Source organism: Pterocles gutturalis, unplaced genomic scaffold, assembly GCF_000699245.1.
Source record: "Pterocles gutturalis isolate BGI_N339 unplaced genomic scaffold, ASM69924v1 scaffold22962, whole genome shotgun sequence".
In the NCBI taxonomy this organism is placed as follows: Eukaryota; Metazoa; Chordata; class Aves; order Pterocliformes; family Pteroclidae; genus Pterocles; species Pterocles gutturalis.
Window position 1 is genome coordinate 5,141 of NW_010113396.1, and position 19,195 is coordinate 24,335.

Genomic DNA, 19,195 nt, shown 5'->3' on the forward strand with positions numbered 1-19,195 from the left:
AGGCTATAGGGTGGGATTTTGAAAGCTACGGTTTTGGACAGAAGTGTTTACAGCTTGCTGAGGGTTCCTCCAGATGAACTCCAGTCAGTCCAACCCCCCCATCCACTGAGACAATGGAGCTTTTTAACTAGGCGGTATCCATTGCGCATTAACTCTGCCCAGTGCAGCCATCAAATGATGTTCTGCTTCATTTGAGAAGAGGCAGGTCAATTCACTTAACTTCCATACTTACATAGCTATTTTCAGGTTTCCAATGCAGGTACTTGTCTATCTAATAGACCATGAGGTAAGGATTAACTAACTGAGTGTATAGTTAACTGGCAAGGAAAAGCTTCACACATGTAAAAGGAAAATCAATTGAATTTAAAAAGGCCAAATATAATGAATTGCAAAGCACATCCTACACAGTACGTAGAACTTGTGGTAAGTGGCCACTGACACATCCTCTTCCCCTTCCTTTGCCATAAGAGGAGAGCAGGGAGGCAAAGGGACACACCAAGCGAATACAAATTTTCTTACTGTCCTACTGGATTACTATTCGGAAACAGCATGAATTATCAGGTACTGACTAAAAACTGGTCATGTTTTATCTTCAGATGCTTGTTACATACCAGTTCAACAGCACACCAGAATTCCAGTGGGATAACGGGTCTTTTTTGTCAAAATCATTTTATTAAAGAGTTAATGTCACAACAAGCTCAAAATAACACATGCTTCAAAAATAAACTGGATGAAAATTACTCTGAACAGAAATATGAATGTTCTGAAGGCATGGTAAAGCATCAGTTGCAAGAAACTTCTGCAAACAGGTACAAATTCTGTTGGTGCAATGAAGAAAAACCTCAGAAAAGAAGCCTGCTGGGCATGGCTTCTGTTTACGTGGTGCAGTTTGTCTAATAAGTTAAATCAGAAAGGGCACAATTTCCATGGCTGCACAGACCCAAATGTATTTCTTCAATAACTAGCCCCAGCACAGGTTTTTCCACTGTGAGTACTAACAAAATTTAGTTGACATCCTAACATAGCAGTAATATATCTATTATATACTATAGATGTTTGACTCATGCAGCCTTCTCAGTTACATGATTTTTGTTTTATTTACTCAAGAAACATTGTAAAAAAATAGGTTTGCAATTTGTATTTCACTCCAGTGTTAGCTCCGCATCACCTCAGGCAAAGACAGTGTTTCAGCAGATAATCTAATTTGGCAAGAAATCTGCCCTAATTCTTAACCTCATTTTTGTAAATCCACGTAGAAAATAAATGCGAACTCTTTATACAAAACAAGAGCAAATAACTTTACCTATATAAAAGGGGATTAATTCCCTTTAGTTTTATTATCATGGCACATACTTTATAGTTTCACAATAGCATACTAATTTTCATTTATTTTTTTTTAAACCCCAAAATAGTGTTGATGAATGGAATAATGTGAGTTACCATAGGCAGCTGACTCATGCATTAAGCAATTCATGTTCTTTATCAGTTTTCCCAACAGCATCAGGATTGGATAACGGGTCAAGGTCAGCAAAGAGACTGAACCAGGCAGTCAAGTCTTTAGCATTCTTTGTGGGTTCTGGAAAAAAAAGAAAAAAAAAAAGAAAAGTACAGACTTGTCTGCTATTTTAAAACAAAACTGACTTGATGTTTGACTGAGGTCAAACAAATGCCATGCTATTGTTTGATTTATTACTAAGGGCACTTCTGACAAGAAAATCGGAATGAGTGATGGCATTTTAAAACACTACCTTTAACAGAATATGAAACTTTAGTAAGAATGAATGTTTTACATCTGGCTGCCTGTGTATTTTATATGGCTCCTGCCATGATAAGTACAGGAACACTTTTTATTAAAAATAGACACAATCTTGCTCTGTCTAGCTTTGTTTCATGAAAGGTATTTTACTTGTGTGTGCACCTGCATGCCTGCAAAAAAGTGAAAGGAAAGCAAAGGCAAGTTTTACTTTCAACCTCTCTTACAGGACTAAATTCCTTTGCCTAAATCCAGTTCATGTGACTGTTCAGTTTCTCTTGTATATGACCACACAAGGTTACTACTCATCTGGAATGAAGCTTTAACGGGAAGGTATTGGCTGGAGAGAGGGGAGGTACATTTGATAGCCAGTCCCAAGTACATTTTTTGATGGGTATAACAACATGTGAACCAGGAATGGGTTCCAACAGCAGCTGGACTATTGCACCTACGTGTCTATATTGACATATAGGTGTCACAGAGGTCTCCTGCCTTCTCTTATTCGAAAAGGGCAGATGTTCAAGTTAAACAGGAGGTGACTTTGTCTGCTATAAAGAAGGTACATCACCACTTGCTGTGTTTTTTGTGACCCTATGATTAACATGCATGATATTGATCATGAAATAAGATGTGATCTTCCACTCAGAGAGAAAACATTGCATGAAAGCATTCTTTGTGAAACAAGGAATTTACAGAGAAAATAGGCTCCTCCTGGCATGACGTTCATCTTTTGTGTCTGCAAGACTGGAGTATCTGCCACTTTCATAAACACAGATTTTAAAGTAGCTAAAGGCTGTTCCTTTTTTCTGGTGAAGGTACTGTAGCTGTGGCATCACACTCATTTCCAAAACAGTTTCCAAAACGTCTTAACCCTCCTTTTCTGCTGGGCTGAAACATGTCAGTCTTAAACCCACAAGGCAGGGGAAGGAATACACATTGTTCCTTTCTTCTGCACTGAACATCTTTGATGTAGCTTCTGTTTGAATGCAAATGCACAGAATAGGCTACAAACTGGCAATACGGATTCAACATATTTCTGGTTCGCTTATCCAGGAAACCCAAATCAAAATCAGCGGCGTTTTGTCTCAATAGATTGCAGGACTATGCACTCTTGTCTCGGTTGTAATAAGTGAATTAAGTTTCAAACAGATGATTACTCATATGATGTATGTTATCAACAAAATTTGCAATTAGGGCACTTCTGCCTTATCAGTAGCCTGTATTTTAGCCACAATGTCCTCCTAGAGCTTCAAAACACTGTTTAGCTTAGACAAAGTGCACGCAGATGCTATTCTATGTGACTCAAAATTAAAGTAGTAAAAGAAACTGTAGTTCCAGATCCCTCATTATGTAGCAAATTACTCTTTTGACATACTACTAGCTCTGAAGCCTACCAAAAACATACACATACACACACATATCATACACATATCAATGCTGAAACAGAGTAATTCATTAGTGAGCACATGATTCTTGACATTTCCACATTTCCTACAAAAATAGGTTTTATTATGATAGAGTAACTGAGAAGACTAGAAAGATACAAGAGTCACAGCTAAAATGGAAAAGCAAAGTAACTGAAAAAATACATTACTGTATCACCTTTCATGGGTGTCTTGTTAGCATTCACATTCAGGCTGTTCGGTTTCTGTGCTGGCTGTGGTATAGACGGTGGGCTCACACTGTTAGGTGCCCATCCTACAATTCAATAATACAGCAGCATTAGCAGGAATAATTACTTTAACTCCAACATCCCACTGTCTGGCAGCACAATGCTCTCCCCAGATGACGGAGCAGAATATTATGTTTATGGTTATGGCTGTTCACATCTTTCCTCATACACAAGAAAATCAGCTATTAGATGCTGCAGACAAGGAACATCCTTGAGAAGAGGTATCTGTGGATCAGTTTCGTCATCTCCATTTTCAGGCACTGTACCCTTTTCAAACCTTTGGTTTGGCTAAAAAAGATTTTAGTCTTGTTTCTTTTATCCAATCACAGTTAATACTTATTCACAGAAAGCCCAGTACAGTAATCAAGTCAAGCATAGCCGTAGGGAAAAATATGATTTACACTTGGGCAAAAATATCACACATACTAAACATTTTTTCCACCTTTGTCTACTTTTACAGTTCCAAAGACTTTCATTTCATCAGCTGTTCCAGAAAAAACATATTTAGAAATCCTACAATTTTAATTGATATTGAAATTATTAATTCTGAAAAAAAGTAATTAATTGAAAAACACTTTGAAAAATTACATTCAAGATGCACTACTTCATGTTCACTTAAAATAAGTAGGTTTTTGTTCTTCATTTGAAAGGCTCTTCTCAGCAGGGAAAGAATACCTATGCAGGAAAAAATAAAACTGGTTATTCACAATTTTTTTTTTTCTGACATGCATATTCCGTAGCCACAAAAGAATAATCATAAATATAGTTAATGAGGCCAGATGAGCTAGGCTGGCAAAATGAACTAGGGGTGGCGTACCATGGAAACATATTAGGAAAAAGTGGAACATTTCTGTCCCTGGCTTAAGATATTTAAATTCTCATGCTTTAGCAGAGAACTGGGGGTTGTATTTCTCATTTCAATAATATCTTTAAGTGTGGCCTTATCAATTCCCTATCCATCTCACAGATCTAGTATATCTCATTTTGCAGGATCACAAACAGGATATTCATCTGTGCACACAGCTAGCATTTCCTTATTCAGTCTCTTTTTTTTCTACAAGTTCATTCTCTCACATCCTTTTCTACTCTCTTTGTTCTTCCTTCCCTTACTTTCTCCTCTTTTGAGACCCCTGTCAGGTATTGATACCCAGTGTCCTTACAGTTACTCTAACAGCTACGGAAGTCACATAAACTCTTCCTCTCTCTAATAGATTATTCTCATCACTATGATCTTACTTTGACTATAAAAGGTCTGAAGCCTAAGCTATGTTATCAAATGAGGCAAGAAGAGTCTTTCTATAAAATCACATGAATTAGGAAGGAAATTTAAAGCCACAAACATCCTCTGTATCTCTAAGGAAACAACCCAAAAACTTCTTCAAAATCTGGTTGCAGAGGGCTCACATATACTTGTTCTAGGCAAAGGTGATAAAAGTTTATGAGCTAGTCTGTGCCCCCTGAAAATGAGATTTGAGTTTAATCTTTCAAATAAGCAAATCTGAATAATAAATAATAAAAAATATGGCATTAACACTTCAGAATGATATGCTTTTCCAGGCGTTTTCTCTGCTTGTGTTACAAAAGAGAAGAATGGCAGAGGACATTACGCACAACTACAGAAAACTGTAACGCTTTTGTCTGTTTGGAGATGTATTGTGAGAAAGTGTTTTCGTATGTCAGTGGATGGCAACGGATAAATTAAGTGACTTAAGCAAATAGGGCCAAATCCTAATTTCACAGAAATGAAGGGAAGCACTGCCGTGAAACGTCCGTGCAAGTCCCACTGACTTCAGTGAGATCAGGAGTTGGGTCTCTTGAGACCTCACTGATGTTCGTTTACACTGATGCAACTGGCAGACCACAGAGTGAAATACCACCGACCAGTTAACTCCTTTGGAGCCCTCCTTCTGAGTCCTTGGACTAAGGCTTGGAAAGCAGTACATCCATCAGAGATGCTGTGGTCTGGTTCTCTGTTCTGTTGAAATGCAGCTAGGTCAAGTACTGCTCAGAAAACAAAAAGAACCTAAAACCAAAAACATACAACTGAAAATGCTCCACAAAATGTGTGATGCTTTTGTAATGAACTTACTTATGCATCTATGAAGGTACTGGGAAAACAGACACAGAATTTTTCTTAAATACTTTCATGAATTATGTTTTTAGTGTCCACTCACAGTGAGCTACAGAGGACAACTTTGCCTTTTGACAACAAACTGCAGCCTATCAATTTGAAAGCAGTTGTTGGCCCTAAGCCTGTTCTGGTTTGCCTGTTCACAGGATGGCTTCATTACGTGACTAGACAAAAGATTATTGCTGAGACAGCAAGGAAACCAAACAGCTTACTTTTCAGCTAGTGTCTTCACAAATGTTACCACAATTAAATTTAGAAATGGAAACGGTGAGCTGCACATTTTCGTACCAACTAGAATATATGCACATGTAGGTAAGATACAGAGGAGCCCTCAATGGTATGAATAAATAGGTAAACGAGGCCGTAAACATCACAAAAGAGAAAGCCAATGCTCCCTGGGAAATAAGTGGAAAGGCAACCAATCTACAAAGCTGTATCTGGAGGGGAATCTATAAGATTTGTTGGGATCATGCTTTATTTCTTTTATATATATATATACACACACACACATGCATTTATATATCTTTTAAGCCAGCACCTGGTAGTCCCATAGCAATTCAAAGTCCCATTGTGCTAGATCCTACCTATAAATACACCCAGAGAAAACTCCAAGCTGGGAATTCCTGACCATAACAGTTTATAACCTGCATAGTATTGTGCCTGTTTTACAGATTAAGATCTGAGGCACAGAGAAAACAAAGCCCCAGAGATTTATGAGTGTGCTTAACGTAAAATAAGTAAGTAATCCTACTGAAGTTAATAGAAAAGTTAATGTGCTTAAAGTTAAGCATGTGAGTTTTAAGAATCTTTATGGTCTTAAGGCCAAATTCACACAGGAAGTGTGCAACATTGAGGCTCCAGTGTAGCACCTCACACTGAATAATTATTAAGCAATCCTACCAGATAGGGGGAAAAAAGTGTAGGATATGTATCACAAACCCTCAGTAAAAATATCCATAATTAATATATTCTAATATTTTTAACTTGCATGTTTAGATATGTTATATTGCAGTTAGTATTTTGATTTTTTTTTTAAAAAAAAAGTCTGTTTCCAAATTTATTGACATGGCCAAATAATGAAAGAAGTGCTGTGAAATTAAACGCAGTTTAAGATTAAAGTTGAGATCTCACAAGGTATAAAATGGACAGACTTTCTGTTAAAAAATAAGAAACAAGAAACTTAAAAAGAAAACTAGTCTATGAAAATTAGTTCAAATGCATTTTACTTTGCAATTAGAGTCATCTGGGAACATGCTGATTATTCAGCTGATTAGCTCTGACTTTTCAAATGCCAGTAGATAAATTACCATGATCTTCTGACAAAACCTTGGAGGTCCATTTGGAAACACCAACATATTTTATTCTTCCAATACATATTTATTTTTTTTCTTATTCAAAGAGATTTTTGGGATACCATGTTGACTGGAACAGATTTTCCATTTCTAGTGTTCCTTTAAAGCAACATATCCAAATTCTGATTTTGAAGTGATAACAGTGTAGCCAATGCCAGTGGCTTGTGCAAATGAGAAGGCTAGCAACCACCTCACAAAGGATACCCAGCCCTGTTTGCCATTTACACCTAAAAAAATATTTTTCTTTCAAAAACATATTTACATTTAAAAACATGTAAAAACTCTGAAAAAAAATCACATAATATTTCTGTTGCTATTTCAGTAATTTGCTTAAAAACTGCTTATTTCTTTATATCAAGAAAGGTGTTTTTCATTGTTCCTTTTTCCCCTTTCAATAGATACCATGTTTGCTTCTGGTCACAAACTGTTTAATTTGACAATGCAATGACTAAACCTCATTAATTTTTTAGCTCATATTTTATGAGGTCAAATCCTATAGTCTTCCAGTCCCTTCTTCACTCTATCAATCATACTTAGATATGCACGTACCTCATCATAAAAATACATCTAAAACTGCACATTATTGCAAATGTCACTCGCCCAGTTTGCATCTAAGCACTGAAGTCAGTGAATCCAAATATTTTGCTTTAGGGGTGGTAGTGGTAACTGTATTAATTATAAAGTAAATTTGACTTTTTTATTCTTGCCAAAATGTCACAGGTCATTTTACATCATGTATGATTGTACCAGTTGCATGGCTTCCAAGAAGTAGTCTTTAGGATGGAATCAGTCTGCTAGTCTTTCCTACATCACTTTTCCTCAAAGGAGATTTACATGACTCGGGAGAGAGCCCAAAAAGAGAAGCTCCTCCTCCAGCTGCAAAGCCCTAGGAGAAATCTAACTAGACTGTGGGAAAGACAAAGGTATTTGCTGTTGGCTGGTCTTCACCAGCCTGCCTTCCTTCCTCCCTTCCTCAAGGCCACAGCAGCAGCAAGAAAGCTCTGCCCTAGTTCCCCTCCATCCTTTCCTCTCCCTGCAGCAGCAGCTTGGAAAACCCAAGAAAATGAACGGCATAGAAGACAGGGAATAGAAAGAGTTGCATCAGTAAATAACCAGCCTACAAGAGGAATCCACCTGTATGGTTGCTAGGATGAGACAATCCATTCTACCTTGCCCATATTCCTACACGCAACAGTATGGCATGCATTGAAAGAAAAAGAAAATGAATGAATGCAATTGATTTTCACTAAGTTGTTTAAAAATAGTATTCCCAGACAAAATACAGTGATCATTTTTGGTTCTTTGGCCCCTTAACAGAGACAGCAGTTGTGGTTTAAACAGTAAAGCCCGCTCAAACAGATTTGCTGTTACAGAAAAAAAATGTCTCAAAGGCCTACAGAACATTTCAGGAAGCTCAAGGAAAATATTCAAGACAGTAATTTTGACTTCAGGTTTTAAGGTACTTCATTCACAAACACCGAATGAACAGGGCTAGAAAAACAAATATGCTACTCACATGTTTTCCTCCAGGCCACACTCTGCTTTAACCTCAGGGTTTCTACAGCTATGGCACAACATAAGCTGTCAGCACACCTCTACACAGCAGAAAGCCATCCTCTAGAACCTACAACCAAACACAAAATGCTAACAGAACAAGATGAGCTCTCACCATCTAAAGACGACTGCAAGTCATTCATGTTTTGGTCTAACAGCTGTGAGGGCCAGTAGCCTGACGGTGTTGGTGCCACAGACGATGAACTGTTCTCCACATTTCCAGCTGAAGAGTTCATGGTGAGATCAGAAAGTGCAGCCTGTCCAAAAACAGCTGTCCACTCTTTGCTGAATTCCCCTTCGTCCAAGGAGGAAGTGTTGAGGATCTCATTCAGTAATACCATGTCATCCTTATCACCAAGCTCTGACTCCAAGGACCCCACAAACTGATCCTTTGAAGCTGTCTCAGAACAAGAGAGTCAAGTCAAATCATTTTTTAGAAAAAGAAAAGAAGGAGCCTTTTAAAAGTGTCCAGTTTAGGTTTTGTACGTTAAGTGCAATGCAATATTTTTGTGTGAATATCTGTTGTTTTCTCTTTTAGACCCAATTCTCTTGGAAATCTGGGCTTGTACCTTATGCAACAAATAATTCTTTGGTTATCTTTGATAACCTCACTGCTGTTAAGACTCATTTCTCATGAAGAGCAAGTAAGCTTAAAAATCTATTAAACATCACACGACAATCATCACATAGTCTAATATTTAAAACATTGGATAAGACTACTTTTATGTTGCTTTTTGAAGCCTTATATAAAACTGCCAAAAAATCAGATTGGTATAAATTGATAATAAATAAGAGTCAGAGATTATTCTAGAACTTTGTGAGAACATACTTAAGATGACCTTTATGACCAATGCTTGAATTATTGGGGTATTTCCCAATGAGAACAGGTTACTCTACACAGAGTGAGATTTCCACACTGTTTAATGCTGTAGTAACATTTTTTTCCCCTCTCTTAGGCTGCTAAGAAATAACTGGGGCCACTTTCCTTCTGGTTCCCCTTGCTAGGTTGTCTAGGACCAGAACTGCAACTGAAGAAGCTCTAGATAACTCGGGCCATTACTCCTTAAAAACAACTTTTCCTCATTTAGAAATATTAAGGTGTTATATAAAATATATGAAGCTTGCAACCAGGATCATAATCCTTTTCTCTAGCTTACAAAATATTTGGAGAGTGAAAGAACTGTCAAGGAACCCCAAGTGTTATTTTACTTTGAAACATTTAGAGCTTCACTGTGGGAGTATGCAGGTGGTTAACAACGTTGATAATGTTAGGTTGCTGAAACCCAGATCAGTTTATCTTAATTATGCTCCTTTCAAACCTGTGGTAAGGCACAGAAGCAACTTCAGTTTTCCAAAGTTTGGGTAGATCAGCTGAGCTCTGCAAGTTGCATACAACTTGCAAAGATGTTTTGAACCCTTTTGGGTTGGGATAAAAGATCGATAACAGCCAAGTGGTTGCAACAGGACATTTTATTTAAATGCAACAGCCTTCTCAGGCAAGTCCCCTTTTAATAGTTGTAATAATTCATAATGAAATGTCTGCAGTTGAGTCAGAGGAAAAAATAGCACAAAACTGGGTTTTAAAATAGGCTGATGAGTCAACATACACACCAACGTACTAAGAAACAAATAAATCAACACATAAGGATTTCATTCATTACTGAAGTCAGCGCTGATTTTCAGCTCCTTTCTAACTCACGTTTTTATATACCTCTGTACTCCCTGATAGGGACCAAAAATTAGAAACAGAAACATCACAAACAAGTCAATTCTCCTGATGTTCCTACTAGACTGTAACTAAAATACCACAGAAAACAACTGGTTCTCATGCATTTTCAGGCTGCTTTCCCATCTTCAGATAAACAGCAAAGAATGTTAAGGTTGTCCAAGCACCCACAATTCCCTCAAGTCTAGCTATTCAGCAGGTGAGGCAGGAGGTAAATCCTTCCATAGGGAAAAGACACCTGCTATTTCAAAGGCACATAAGAACTCTGATCTCTATGGGGCATCACAATCTCAAAGGTGCTTTCAGGAGGCCCCTTATGAACTCGGAAGGCTTACAAGGGAGAGATGCAAAGAGAGCATCATTAGTAACAGATCTGCTACGGCATACCGCCAGCACTGTACCTAACCACAAATGACATTTACCATAATGGAACAAAGGCTTTGCAGCAACACAGCTCAGAGCAAAGCTCTACTTCATCTGGGTATCCCGCCGCAGCAGTCCCATTTTTACTGGGGGAGAAAGCAGAATACATCGCTTTACGTCTGAAGAGCAGTTAGGTCTTGCTGTATTGCGTACGACCACCAGACATCAGAGGAGTAACACACTTCCTGTCTCAGCGGTCTTTCTGATCTTCCTGCAGGGACAGTGCACCCAGGGGAGGGGAGGATAGGGTGGTGCTTATGCTGCCTTGAGTAAGCAGAAGTAAGTTCTACTCTAGTTTGCAAAAAAGGTTATCTTGAATCCAGTCTTGCTTATCAAGATATTACTCATGTGGTATCTCTGCTAGATCACTAGAATGATATGCACTTTCTCACCTCACCCGTAGATCTTCCATTACTATTTTTCCTGTTTTCACTGTCCATTTTCACAGTCAAAATCTTTTTTTGTCTGCACATGCTGCCCCTAACCTTATAAATGTCCATAAAAACCCCCTCAAAGTTCCCAATAAAACACTGAAAAAACAATGTCACTATATTCTTTTTTCCAGTTGTTTGAACAAGCCTGTAACAATGATCATATTTCATTGCAAACATGCCCTGCTTTGCTGGTATTAAAAAAAACATAAATGCTAAGAGAAACTAAAAATATTTACAATGACACATGATCGGAAACACAGTATAAAGACTTCCTTCTGAAACACACACAAAAGTGTACCTCTAACTGTACCGCTGCACTTAAAATAATACAATATTCATTAGCCTAAAGCTAGCTAGCGTGTAGTATTAGGGTAGATGGCTGATACTGTAACACTAACATATCTATCCTTAATCTGATGTAGCTGCCCCACAAACTGCTTTGTATTCATATAATTATTTGACTAAAGAAAAAAAATAGCCTTCTAACTCACATAGCTAAACTTGAATGATCAGTAATTGTATGCATTATCTGTCTCCACTGAGAAGGTCCAATAGAACTGAGTAAGGGGAAAACCAGAAATAAAAAGGCCACTATCAGACATGCACTGACCTTTTTTATTAACCACAGAAAATAAGTCATCACTACCTTATCCATCCACAAATAAGGGCTGCTTCTGCACAGGCAGCTGAGGAACCTTCTCTGTTTCTGCTTTCATGGGCGATTCCCCACATGGGTGATTTCCCCACAGTGCAAGAGACTGACTGCCTGTGGCAAATCCAAAGTTAAGGTGTCTGCAAATGTTCTCCCTTTTACCCACCATGAAGGCAGTGGCTTAAATACCCCAAATTACACTCTCAGTCTGACTGAGTAAACCGCGCAAAGGCATTTTTTTCTTTGCTGCTTTACTACTTGCTTTTTGAGTTGCCACAGTTGTTTTTGCTGTTGCTGAGGCTTTTTTTACTCATTCTTCATAAATGACTGAAGAGCAAATGCAAAACTATATGAAAGACTCTTACTGCATATGAAAACTCAATATAAAACTTTGGGCCCAATCCTTCATGTATTACGCGGTAAAAGAGAACCCTTTAGGAAAAAAAAAAACCAACCTTGAGCTGCCACTGACCTAACAAAAACATAAGGATAGGAGTAGAGCCTGGAATGCAAGACTGCTTTCGCACATGTATATGAGAACAGCACAACAGATTTAATTAACTACCTGCCTGAAATAAGCCACCAGGTCTTTTATTTTTTTTTTAAGAGGACAAAATAATTTGTTTGTGATATGTAAATTTCTGATATAAAATCTTGTGGTTACTAGCATATTGCAAAAGGGTTGTGATACAACAACTAAAGATCCAAAAAGAAAAGTTTGTGAAATGTTATAGGAGGGGTAAGGTTTACAGTGGAACCTACTTCAATGGGGCAAATGCAATATAGCCTAGTATACCTAACCTTGAATCACCTGTTACAATGCATTTTATCCCCAGTAAGGTTTACTTCATATTATAACATCAGGAATAGTGCCTCTGCATGTATAGGAAGATGAGTTTCCTTTAACATTATTTAAATATTGCAGCAGAAAAATTTCATTCAGAAATACTTCAACCTTTCAGGTTACAAAAACAATTAACATGTAAGATCAAAATTATACTTGGTGCTTGTAATTAAGAAGCAGATGAAGCAGACATGCACAAATGTTTCATACCATTTTCTTCAGGTTGCAGGTCTAATAAGTCATCTATGGCACCTAAAAGCAAAAGCAAAAGAAAAAAATGAAAAAAGAAAAGCAATAAAGGAAGATCTGCAGTACACTGACTATCAGTATGTACACATCTAAAGGTAGTTTTCTTAAGTCTCTTCACCTGAGTTCTGCTTGTGGTTACAATTTCCTTGTAATGTAGATATGACATCCTTGCCATTATCAGCTGTAATCAAAATCCATAAACATGTCAAATTGCATTGGCACAAGACCATGCTTATAAACAATGTCACTGTAAGATCAACATGCAACAGTTGTTGGTATTCATGTTTAAAATGAAGCTGGCCACAACGGATGAAAGACCCAAGATACAAGCATTTCTAAGAAACGAGGCAAATTCCTGAATACTAACCTGGGGGAGGGAGGGGGGGAGGGCGATCTTCCTTTGAATCAACCGCCTGCCACCGTAGCCCATCTCCACGCTGACTGCACCCAAATGTGGCAACTGCAAGAGTCAGGCAGGTCTCTGCTGTCCTCCAGAAGCAGAGACACTTCTTTTAGAAGCTTCTACTTACACAGGCCATGAGAGAGCACGAAAGTGCTCTCATCTCTCCTAAAACGATCTCATCACTCCCTAAATCACCTTCCTTGACAATATGTTCTTTCTCACGACACCAACTCTGGGAATCAGGAAAACGAATCTTCCCCCAAAGCACCCCAGGTGAGGATATAAGTAACAGCACCTCCTCTCCTGCAGGGAAATAAATGGGCTAGGACCAACAGGGGGAAATGTATATCTGAGGGTCATAGGCTATCAGAGATGAAAAAACACCACCATGCCCCAACTGTAACTACCTTAAGTTCTGAGTGAACTTCATAGATTAGCATGGGCTCAAAACAATCATCTAGATCCTGTCTATCATTGAAGAGAAAGACACCTCCCTCAGGTGATTAATCCCATATGCAGCAAAACAGGAGGGATGAGTTACCTGCTACTCTCTCCATTGACTGCTGAGGAAATCTAGCTTCTAGACAACTAAGTCTGTAGCTCTAAAGGCAAATGAAGGGCTCAGTCACAGGACTGCCAGAACAGAAAGGCAGTTCAGCTCAAACTTGAGGCTGGAAAGGAGAAATAAAATTCTCTACAGGGGACTAAAAATTGAATGCCAAACCCTTTCAAGAGAAACTTCAAGGTGTGTTCAGAACTAAATGAAATAGAACAGCTTGCTGTTTGAATCGTATTATTTTAACAAGGCTTTGCTGAGACAATGACAGAAATGTTCTACCAGCATTAGAATCAACTTGTCATTTAAGGATCCATGATCGTGTGTGATTACACTCTATATAGATACAGAGAGGAGTGGCATAAAGATACATGGACGAATATACACAATGCTTCCACAAAAGGACAATGCACAAAGCTAAACAGGAAAAGCCCAAGCCTAAACTGACTGGCAGAGGGGGGGGGGGAAAATCAGAAAGAGAAGTTCACGCAAGGTGCGATATGGATAGCCACAATTCCATAATGTAAAAAGGAAAAATGTACAGCTGTTGCTGAAAGCCTGCCCCAGTTCAGGGGTAAATGTGATGAAGCCAATCTTAAAAACATCCATAGTATATTAAGGTAAAATGCAGAGGAAGTGATAAAAAATTTGGAAGTTATGAAGTAGAAGTAGTTTATGAGGAAAACAAAGAAGAGACACAGCTCCATCACTAGTAGCACTACATCTGTATTACTTTATTATGTACAGAGTACTTTAAGAAAAAAGAAATCTTAGCAATGGCACAGACTCACTAGAATATGGACATGGAAAAGTTTAGCAGAGCAGGCAGAAGTATTCCAAAATACTTCAGTTCCTTCTAGGGGCGATGGTGAAAGAGACAGAACAAGGTATTTATATTATGGACGATGGTGAAATATTTTACAGCCCATAAGTAACTGAGATTCTAGAAAACATCTGCTAAGAAAATGAGTTAGACTTTGTATCCAAGAATATTAAAATATCTTGTCAAAGAGATACCTGATCTAATTAACTGCAAAAGGGGTGAAACTTCGAAACACTGGAAAAGTCCTAATATTGTGTCATTCTTACAAAAAACACCCAAACAACAACAACCATTAATAGGGTGACTCAAGTAATTGTAGGTAACAATGGGCTGGTAGCTCACCATTACTCTTGGGCAAAACATGAACCGAATCCCATTCAGTATGGGATTCAGCAAAAGCACAATAAATGCTCCTCTAATAAAAGGTGTTTTTATGGAAAACAGACCTAGTTAAAAAAACCCAACTAATTTTATTCTTTGATAAAACTATGAGCTTTATTTGGTAAAGATTTTTGTTTAGAAACAACTTGTCTTTGCACTGCATTGCCTTCCAGCTAGAAAGTTTGCACTGCATTTAATATCTATAATGAACATATTGAATGGATTAGGAACACGACAACTAACAGATGTCAAAACCCAGTTGTTAGGAGAAATAATTGCAAAGTAGAAGTGTTTCTAGTTTAGATCTGCAAGGTTTAGTGTTATATCCATCGCTGGTCAATGGCTTTAGCAGTCATTTGGAAGTAAACACAAAATCGCTCTTGAAAAAATGTGCAAACAGCTAACAGATTAGTAGAGGTGGTCATTCAGGCCAGTCACTCAGTTTCTGTACTCAGAGCTGGGAGAATTTAATACCACTAAGTCATTAGCTATATATCAAGGAATAAGGAATATAAGCCATGCTGCAGAAAGGATGAATGAGTCCTGGAAAGCTGTGACCAAAAGGAACTGAGTCTTTGTAAACAACAAATTAAAATGTGAGCTTCTAACTCAATGTTGCTGCAAAATGAGTTATAATTTTTGGATACAGAAACAGGAATGTGATTTTACCCTCTAGAAACAAAACAGGAGAGACCAACATCAGAAATGTATTGCCCGGTCACATATTTCACATTTTAAAAGGGGTGTTGTAAAGTGGAATGGAAAGAAAAACTTCAAAAATAAAAGAGTAGAGAAGATGTTCCAGACATCAATGTGGTTAGCCTACTGAAATGAAGATCTGAGAAGAGCCCTGATTTTAAAGTAGTACCTTTTAAGGATCTTCATGTGGAACACCACTTATTGAAATGATTCTCCATTAATTTAGTAGAAAAAGATATATTATAGGCCATGGCATTTTTCAAGTTGGAAAGACCTCTGGGAGTCATCTTGTCCAAGCCCATTGTCAGAGTAGAGTCAGCTATGAAGTTAGATCAGGTTCCACAGGGATGTGTCCTGTGAAGTCTGTAAGATCTCCAGGGATAAATAGATTCCACATCCCTCCCAGGCACTTTACAGCTCTTCAACACCCTCATTGTAAACACTTTTCTTCCTAGTATGTAATCAGAATCTCCTTTCCTGTCACTTGTGTCAATTGCCTCCCATTCTTTCACTGCTCACCTCCAATTAGAGCCTGGCTGTGTCACTGGGTAATAACAACCCATCAGGTCATTGTCAGCAGCTGAATATGACTTTGTCTAGCTTTTGGGCAGAAGCTTCACTGAATTAATTAACTTTAACAGAGTATATGTTTAATCACTGGAACAAACTCACAATCTAAGTGGCATACTTTCCTTGTCTTGACACCTACTAATCTGTAGATCCTCTCCTTGAGACATGCCCAAGGCAAGAATTTTGCTTTTGAAGACAAGCTATTTGACCTATGTGAGCGTAACTGAATGAAATGCAGTGGGATATAACATGTAAGAGATTAGTTTTAACAGACCTTCCCGGACTTAAGTTTTATGCATTTGTAGAGATTTGCTGGGTGACGCTGAACATATATGAAATAAATAAAAATGAAAAAACATGTATTGCAGCATTTATGAAGTTATGATAACATGATATAAAATACCTGAATAGTTTGATTCCTTGGTATGGCTCTCCTCATCTAATGAAATCAACCTTCATTTGAAAGAATAAGAAAAAAATTGAGCAAATAATTCTCAGGCTATAAAATAATAATATATTTTTTTCTTTTTGGTCACATCATTACAGAATCATACCAATAACAAATAAACAGTAATTCAGATGGACTCTTGCATTTGCTGTATATGCTGGTTTGTTAACTTTTATTGTTTCACCGTCAGAAGTCTGTTGAAAACCAAAATTAGATTGAAGACCAACTATCAAAACCTACCACCCTTCCTTTTTTAACCTAACTAAATCTCTGTAATGAAAATTATAGTGTATTCTGCTTTACATTTTTTTTTATATGGCTTTTCATAACTATTGTGAAGGAGGTACAACTGTTCCAAAAAAAACCCCAAAACCAAAACCACCCCACTTTGCACTTCTCTGTTTCACAGCAACTAATTAAAAACAAGAGTTAGATGAGTGTTGTCCCATGTCAGCAGATTTCTAAAAAAAAACCAAATCAGCAGTGACGATGAAAAAGCTCTTGGCAGAAAAATAAAAGAAAACCTGTGGTTTCTTATACAAAGGTAATCTCTTTAATGAAGAATATCTACTTTCTATCTGCTATTATTTTGTGTAAAGTCATCAACCAGCAAAGAGTGAAGCAGCCACAGGCTGACGCGGTGGTGAAGACGACTGTGTAGGCACATTCCTCCTCTCCTCTAGTGATAGGACAGGAAGAGTCACCTCCCCTGCACTTGAGGATAGGCTTGTGGGGAGTGGAGGAAAATTAGATTCATGCCAAATTCTATTACAATGAATGTTTACTGTGAATGGAATGTTCATGAGGATTGTAAAAGCTTTTTTTTTGTGTAATTATTCTAGAATCTTAGATGTTAATTTATGGTTTGTTTTAGACAGCAAAATGGTGAGGACATATTTTTCCCCTCAGAGGGAAAAAGATAATCCATAAATAAAAACAAGTACAGCCATGATATGGCATCTGATGCATTTGCTGGTAGGTGCCCATGAACACAACTTGCATGAATATAAGATTCTAGAATGAATGCATGATTTAACGTTGAGGAAAACAATTGTTTATTAATTTCTTTATTATTGTCACAAGAAGCAGCAGATTCAAGGAACTGCTATGAAAACAACTACCTGCCAAATAGTACTTGCCAAGTCCTTTCTAATCTGCTTAGCACCAAACCTGACCAGTTTATAAACTGATTTTGGTCAGTGGTTCTGAATCTAAACAAGCAAAAGAACTGGAAAACTGAACTCTTTGAAAAACCATTATTATAAATAGCCAAGCAAAATCCACTAATTATCAGTCAAGCTGTTCTCTGCATTTTGACAACTGATCCTTTGCTGGGTGCTTCATTTAACCAGAGACAGTCAAAACAACAGGTGGCAGCAGGATTGTATCAATGTTGCATCTCCTCGCAACTGAATCCTGATGGTCCCGTAGAGGAGGGATCGCATCTCGTTCTCCTGTTCTCCTCTCCCCACAGCAGCCCATTCATAAGTCTCTCTCACCTCAGAGCTACAGGTAACTCAAACCTTGATAGCATCAGCTCACTTAAATGTACTTTTTACTAAGTACCTACTGCTTCATTGGATTACTAACCAATGCTGTATACATTACAAAAACTAATCGCTGCTCAAAGCAATCAGGAATCCATATCCTATTCCCAAGTGAAAGGAGATGCTGCTGAAGGGAGAAATACAATGCTCGTATATTGTCTCCCATGTGCAGTTGTTTACCATTTCTTTTACTAAAGAATAAAAGAAGCAAAAGCCGAAAAATAAAGAGAAGGCTAGGAAAGATGAAAAAATTATAAAGGTTTAATGGGTCTTTTTAGAGCTCTTAATTTCACCATAAATTTTATTAGTTTTCATGTACACATTACAACATGTCAGGAATTCTTGTATTAAACTTACTATTAGGTAGTGCGATCAGGCTAGCTGTGTCTATATTTTCATTTATAAATGTTTGGTGAGTTTAGCAACTAGAAGGCAGATTACAGACGAGAATACTTATTATTTTAATATATAGGCCATGTGACTTACTGACTCTGCTGATCTTGTACTGATTTGGTGCTCTCCGTCTGCTGGTCCTCCTTTTCTGCTTTTTCTGTTAGTTTATTCACAGGATCTTGTAAACTCTAGATCATAACCATAATATAAATAAAGAGAAGAAAACAAAAAATAATCAGGGAAGCAAAAGTGTGGAATTTAAGGCCAAACCAGACTATAGAACCTACATAAACTGACCAAGAATGTTTTTGAGCTGTATCAAAACTATGTCTGACTCAAACAAGCAAAAAAAAAAAAAAAAGTTAGAAGATTCTCAAATTGAGTCACACGAACACACTTTATATAAGAAGATAATTAAGCTCAACATGAGCTGGCAATGCACACTTGCAGCCCACAAAGCCAACCATGAACTGGGCTGCATCAAAAGAAGTGTGACCAATGGGTCGAGGGAGGTGATTCTCCCCCTCTACTCCACTCTCGTGAGACCCCACCTGGAGTACTGTGTCCAGTTCTGGAGTCCTCAGC

At 37.8% G+C, this 19,195-nt stretch overlaps 1 protein-coding gene across 1 annotated transcript; it reads right to left on the reverse strand.

Annotated features, from left to right (window-relative positions):
• Window positions 1-1,454: 1,454 nt before the first annotated feature.
• LOC104462523 (islet cell autoantigen 1-like) lies at window positions 1,455-18,807 on the reverse strand. The gene is given in 7 exon segments (XM_010074489.1): window positions 1,455-1,576; window positions 3,356-3,451; window positions 8,578-8,859; window positions 12,752-12,793; window positions 12,909-12,971; window positions 16,626-16,675; window positions 18,704-18,807. Coding segments are annotated over 7 exon segments (759 nt in total).
• Window positions 18,808-19,195: the final 388 nt, after the last annotated feature.